Source organism: Typopeltis vanoorti, chromosome 9, assembly GCF_054136105.1.
Source record: "Typopeltis vanoorti isolate ZY-2024b chromosome 9, IOZ_Tvanoo_1.0, whole genome shotgun sequence".
Taxonomy (NCBI): Eukaryota; Metazoa; Arthropoda; class Arachnida; order Uropygi; family Thelyphonidae; genus Typopeltis; species Typopeltis vanoorti.
In genome coordinates this window covers 5170472-5176481 of record NC_143557.1, presented here as the reverse complement: position 1 = coordinate 5176481, position 6010 = coordinate 5170472, and the positions used below count along the sequence as shown (strand labels likewise).

The following is a 6010-nucleotide window of genomic DNA, read 5'->3' as shown; positions in this document are numbered from 1 at the left end:
TGCTGTGCATGTTATAACAAGTGCAGCTCCTGTCCAATATCCCTTTACATTGCAACTGCAAACTCACCGAACCTGCTTCTCCTCTTCCTGATTTATTTTATCTACCTCTGTCTTCTGGAATAGCCTTCCCCATGATGTGTTTCTCAACAATTTCAATCTACAGATCTTTCAGAAGAATGCGAATAGATTTCTACTTTTCAATCCTTATCTGCACCTCACACATGGTACTGATGTGCTCTAAGTTCATGTACCACTCGTGTGTGAGTAAATATATATTAAAAAAAAAAAAAATAACTATAGATTCATGGGGTGGAGTTTCGTAAAATTTTTTTGTGGTAAAAGTTGTCTCAATTGAGGTTATTCTACAATGCGCAAGGAAAAAATTCTTGATGATTATAATTAACCTTAATATTTTAAATGTGACTTTAGCAGAAGAAAATTTATTTTTTATTAAAATGAACGTATTGAAATACATACGCCGATTAAGAAAGTAGAGGTCATTCTCTGCTGTGTGCGGAACGTGTGCTTCGTTACTGTGTTAAGTTTCTTTGGTTTTTCTTTTTGTAACTCATAATGTACGAAGGCGAAGAATTTGTTGAAAATGAGGTACTGTTATACATAATATCACAGTTTCGAAATTAAGTAGATATATTCATATTTTAATAACTTATATTACTATCGTAACATTCGATGGATAAATGTTTCTGAGAGTGCTAGTGATCAGTTCGTCTTAAAATGTAAGCATATGCCAAAATGGACGTGTTACTTTAGATTGAAAAATAAGTAATGTTTATCGTAAGGCCCTGAAAACACACATTAATGTTATTAACGATAAGGTACTTAGTAGACATCTGATTCCCCCCACTCGAACAGTCTTCGGCCAGCAAAGTACATCACGCATGGTATATTATTATTTATACGGGCACTCCATGGATTCAAGACTCATCGCGCGAGAACCACACTGTCCATTAACACAATATCTATCATACATCTCCATAAACTTATTCACTGTCGAAAAGCTCACAATCACATCTGGCAATCCATTTCACTCATTCACCACTCACCGAGTAAAGAACCTAGTCTGCACACCCTTACTAACCACACTCTTAGAGAACTTCCAAGTGTGACCCTTTGTTTTCCCCATGTATTGAAAAATTTCTTTTGTGCCAATGTTATTGAATCCCTTTAGTAACTTATGTAAGTTTGATCATATTTATATATTTTTACCATATCTTCTTGCTCTGCTTGCTAAATTATGCAACACATACCTTCAGTCTGTCCTCATAGGGTACATTCCACAGACCTGTCATGAACTTGGCCATTCATCTCTGAATCCTCTCTGTCACCTCTTGGTCCCCTAGAAATAGAGGTGACCAAATCTTTGCATAGCAGTCAACATGTGGCCATATCATAGCCTTGTAAAGAGGAATAATAACCTCCCTATCTTTACTTGTCAGTGTTGTCAAGTAATCAATAAATATACATATTCAAGTAATCCTCTGAGGTATTTTGCCAGCTCTTGCAGTATGTCCTCTGAATTTCAAATCTTATCCAGTCATCCTCCAGATCCCTAGCCTCATCAATTTCCTGTAAACTGGTACCATCAATATAATACGAAGTAATCATTTCATCCTGAAGTCCATTACCTTGCTTTTTACAACATTAACCCCTTAACATACAAAGACATCTGTGACACGTCTTTTGTTTATTGCACCGAAATTGATTTTGAATTTTGGTTTCACATATAAATGCAACCGAATATAGATGCTAGACAATCTTGTGCCTATTTCCTTTCAGCCGAGAAAACTTGCCAACGGCGTGTATCGGCTATTTCGTTTGCATTTGCACAAATTTGCGAGGATGAATTTGATCCAGCAAATCACTCTCGCCCAACAATTTGGCAGAAAAACGACCACTTTCTGATTTTTAATTGGTACGTTAAGGGGTTAAATTGACAACCATTGTCCTTTGCCCACACTGCCAGTTTATTTAAATCGTCCTTCAAGTTATCCATATCACCTTTATCACCTATTGCCCTCTCGCTTTCCATCGTCAGCAAACAACTAAAAATCTCCCTGTTACAGAGCTCTGGTGCACTCTGCTAGTCACCCTTATTCACCTCGATTCATTCCACCATACACCACTGTTATCTTTATCACTCAGCTCCTATCCATGTCACCAACCTCATATTCATTACCATTTGCTCCAACTTATCTAATAATTTTCTATGCAGTATAGCCATTTCCTTTATCCATTTCCACTGCTGCCTTATAAAATGTGAATAAATTATTGTTCAGGACCTCCCTTTTATAAAGCCATGTTGTCCCCTATAGAGTGTTATATCCTCTCCACCTGTTGGAAAAATTGGTTACTTTTATCCAAATTTTCCAATACTTCACCACTCCAGAGATGCTGACTGGTCTGCAATTTGTTGCTTCTGTCTCGGAGCCATCTTTATGTAATATACCTGTCTTACTTTCTTTCCACTCCCTTGAAGCCTTGCCAGAGCAGAGACTTAGGTTAAGGAACTTCATCAGAAGCACTGCCAGTTCCCTTGAACATTCTCATAGTACACAAGTTGACATACTGTCCATTCCCACTGCAGGGTTTACATTGATATTTTTGAATATACTGAATACCTCCAATTCATCTACCTCAATTCTCACATCAGTCTCTGTCATGTCGGTAATTGTAAAGTCACCACCTTAATGATATTAACTACTATCTCAACTTGTATAGTTTGACTTAATGGGAAACTGTATGTAAAAACATACAGTTTCCCTAATTAATGCTCTGAAAGAGCGGTTAAACATTATCTTTAGGTTATCCTGTAACAATACCATTCACGTAAAGATTTGACCAGTAATGTACCTAGAGATGAACCATGTTGCAACTTAAAATGCAACTTGTCATGTGGCATCCTGTCTGATGCCTTTTGAAAAATCCACCAAATTTGACAGTATATGCTTTAGCCTCATCCACTACGCTAGCTTTCTCTTAAATCTTAGCAACTATGGAAGGAATATAAACATGCCAATAAGTGGATAACTGCAGTCTACCACCACATTTATGCAAGAGTGCTATCTTACCCTACTTCCACTCTCCAGCAACTTATCCCATTACAAGCCTTTCTTTCTCTGACTGTTTCACAGCACATACCTTTAAAGCATGTGAAATTCCATCTAGTCCCCCCCCCCCCCTCTTGCCTTACTCACATTTTCTGTACTCGGTATTTGGAATTCTTTCTCTTCATTCACTTCTAACACTTCACTTATCCTTCTAAGAATAAAGTCTGTAGTGTGAGGATGGAACACTAATAAAGTGATCATTAAGTAGCTGAACTGTGTTGCAACTGAATTGGTCAGCCAAGGCCCGTAGATGGATTACCTTCACCCAGTAAGGTAATCCGTCCATTATTTTCCCTCCTACTTGCCACAAAACTCCTTGGGATTCCTTTGCATTGCAGTGCTAGCTTTTCTCATATTCTAATTTTTCTCTCCTTATAGTATTAGTCACTTTTGTAGCCTCAGCTTTTGTATTCCTCATGCAGCTATTCTCCACCTCTCTCTCTCTGTCTCTCTCTCTCGTTATTTCATAATCTTTTTTCATCTGCAATTCCTCTTTTATTCCTTTTGTCATCCATTTGACTCCAGATTGCTTTATCTTCTTCACTTGAGGTTTACAATTTGTCATTGCTGTTAACAGTTTTTTTCTTAAGTATCTCCCATGCACTAATGATCCTTCCTCCTTCAAATTCTTTCATTCATTGTACTGCTGCAAGCTGGTTTCTGAGGCAATGATAGTTGCCTGCCTTATAATTCTACATAACTTCCTTCTGTTTTGATACCTCCACATGCCTATTCATCCCTCAAGTCAGGACTACATGGTCACTCTCACCAACTGGTGGCAGGTATCAGTCACATCTCAGTAACAATCGTATCTTCTGATGCTATGTTTGTTCCTTTATTACTGAATGTGGTTCCTTCTGCCCAGTTTATATCACTATAGTTGAAGTCCTCCATAATGATCACTCACGTATTCCTAACTTCTCTTTCTATACATTCTTGCTACCATCTCATCTGTTATTGCTGCTCTTCTCCACTCTGCATTATCATACTGGGGCAGCAACCTCGCTAAATTTCATCAGAGGCCAAATCCAAAACTCTTGATCTTGTGTTCCCTCCACTACATATTGCTTAAGACAGTTGCAACTCAAGAAATCCAAAAATTCTGTTCCTTTATTACTGAATGTGGTTCCTTCTGCCCAGTTTATATCACTATAGTTGAAGTCCTTCATAATGATCACTCACATAAACATATCCTGCTCATCCATCTATATACCCTGGTGTATAGCAACATTCCACTAAATATCTTGTGCTATATAAACATCTCTCACACCATATACTCTCAGAGTCATTAGTGTTATTTCCACTATGATTCTCTATACTGAGAGGGCACAATCCATCTTCAAATGCCTGCCTCCTTCTGCATTCAAATATATCAATCTCTTGCATATATTTCTTCTATCCTCAAATGTACTCCACATATCTACTTATTCCCGGCTTCTCTTCCTATACATTCTTGCTACCATCTCATCTGTTATCGCTGCTCTTCTCCACTCTGTATTATCATACTGGGGCAGCAACCTCACTAAATTTCATCAGACACATTTCTGACACACTATCCCTAATATCTGGGAGATAGTCATTCTAAGACTACATTAGAATTAACTATTTTTATATAGCCTACAGGGGTACGTTGAAAAGATATTAGTTCATTTTCATTTAGAGTTTGAATCGTTTTGTTTACATTAAAGTGCTATGTTTTACCACAGTTGTAATTTGTGCTCTGAAAATGGTAGTTAGAAATCCAGCAAAGTATTAAATCAGCAAATAATTTTCCTTTTGGTGTTTTCATACTTTGAGGCACTTATCAATAACCACCATCACTTATGTAAACTCGGATAATTGTTTGGGTGAGTAATGTTGTTTCATATGGAGTGGAGCTTTAGAAACGTCTCACAGACCCATGCTGGTCAGTCTGATTTCTGCTTTATCCCTCTCCTACAGATAATTTCACGGATGCTCTTCTGCTGAACCAGCTGATATCATTTCACCACTTTCCTTCAAACCCACAAATACACGAGCAGCTGCTGGTTATCATTCTTTCATTTTCATCCCAGCCTCAAATATAACAAACCAATGCCTTATCCCTTACATCTCATCTTTGAAACAGTCTTCCGTACATGTTTCCTGAAAGAATATAATCTCCATTTCTTGAAGAAGCATATCAGTAAGTTCCTTTTTTTTTTTTTTTTTTTTTTTTTTTTTTTTTTTTTTTTTTTTTTTTTGACCACTTGCCCACACGTGGCACCTAATATGCTATAGGTTTTGCATCCTCTTATGTGAGATTGATATAAAAAAAATGTAATGGATAAGAGGAACAAACACTCCTTGAAAATTGCATAAAGGTATTTGGAAGTAAAGAATAGATTTTGCATAGAGAGTAATGGGTAATTGGAATGCTCTACTAGAGCATGCTCTAATAATGCACGCAGAGGGAGAGACAGACATATATAGCTTGAAAAGAAGTCGATGGACACCATAGTGTAAGGCACAAAAGCCACATTACCCACTTTAATAAGATGTATGATTGCAGCAGTCCTACAGGACATACTTTTCACCAGCATAAGATAGCGATCAGCAGGAATTTTGGACTGTTTTTGGTGTAGGCATGTAATGAGGTGCTGGACTATTATGAAGCAGACATTCCTTGACCTCACCTGACACTTCATTCCACAGATGTTCATTAGGGTTGAGATCAGGGCTCTGTGGAGGCTAGTCAAATGTGGTGACTTTCACCACAAACTATGCAGTTACAGCAGCAGCAGCCTTATGACATGATCTATTGTCCAGAATGTCCAGATTTCTTTGGAGTTCATTGTTCATGGCACCACAAACAGAGGTCCAAGACCAAACCAGGAAAAACAGGACCATACCATCACACTGCC

At 37.7% G+C, this 6010-nt stretch overlaps 1 protein-coding gene across 1 annotated transcript in view; it reads left to right on the top strand.

The window, feature by feature from the left end:
* The first annotated feature begins 487 nt into the window (after positions 1 to 487).
* eIF3l (eukaryotic translation initiation factor 3 subunit l) overlaps positions 488 to 6010 on the top strand; it is a 310545-nt gene continuing 305022 nt past the window's right edge. The window contains exon 1 of the mRNA XM_090398519.1: positions 488 to 606. Within this exon, the coding sequence (XP_090254645.1) occupies positions 574 to 606 (33 nt within the window). The 5' untranslated portion in view covers positions 488 to 573. The remainder of the gene's footprint in view (positions 607 to 6010) is intronic.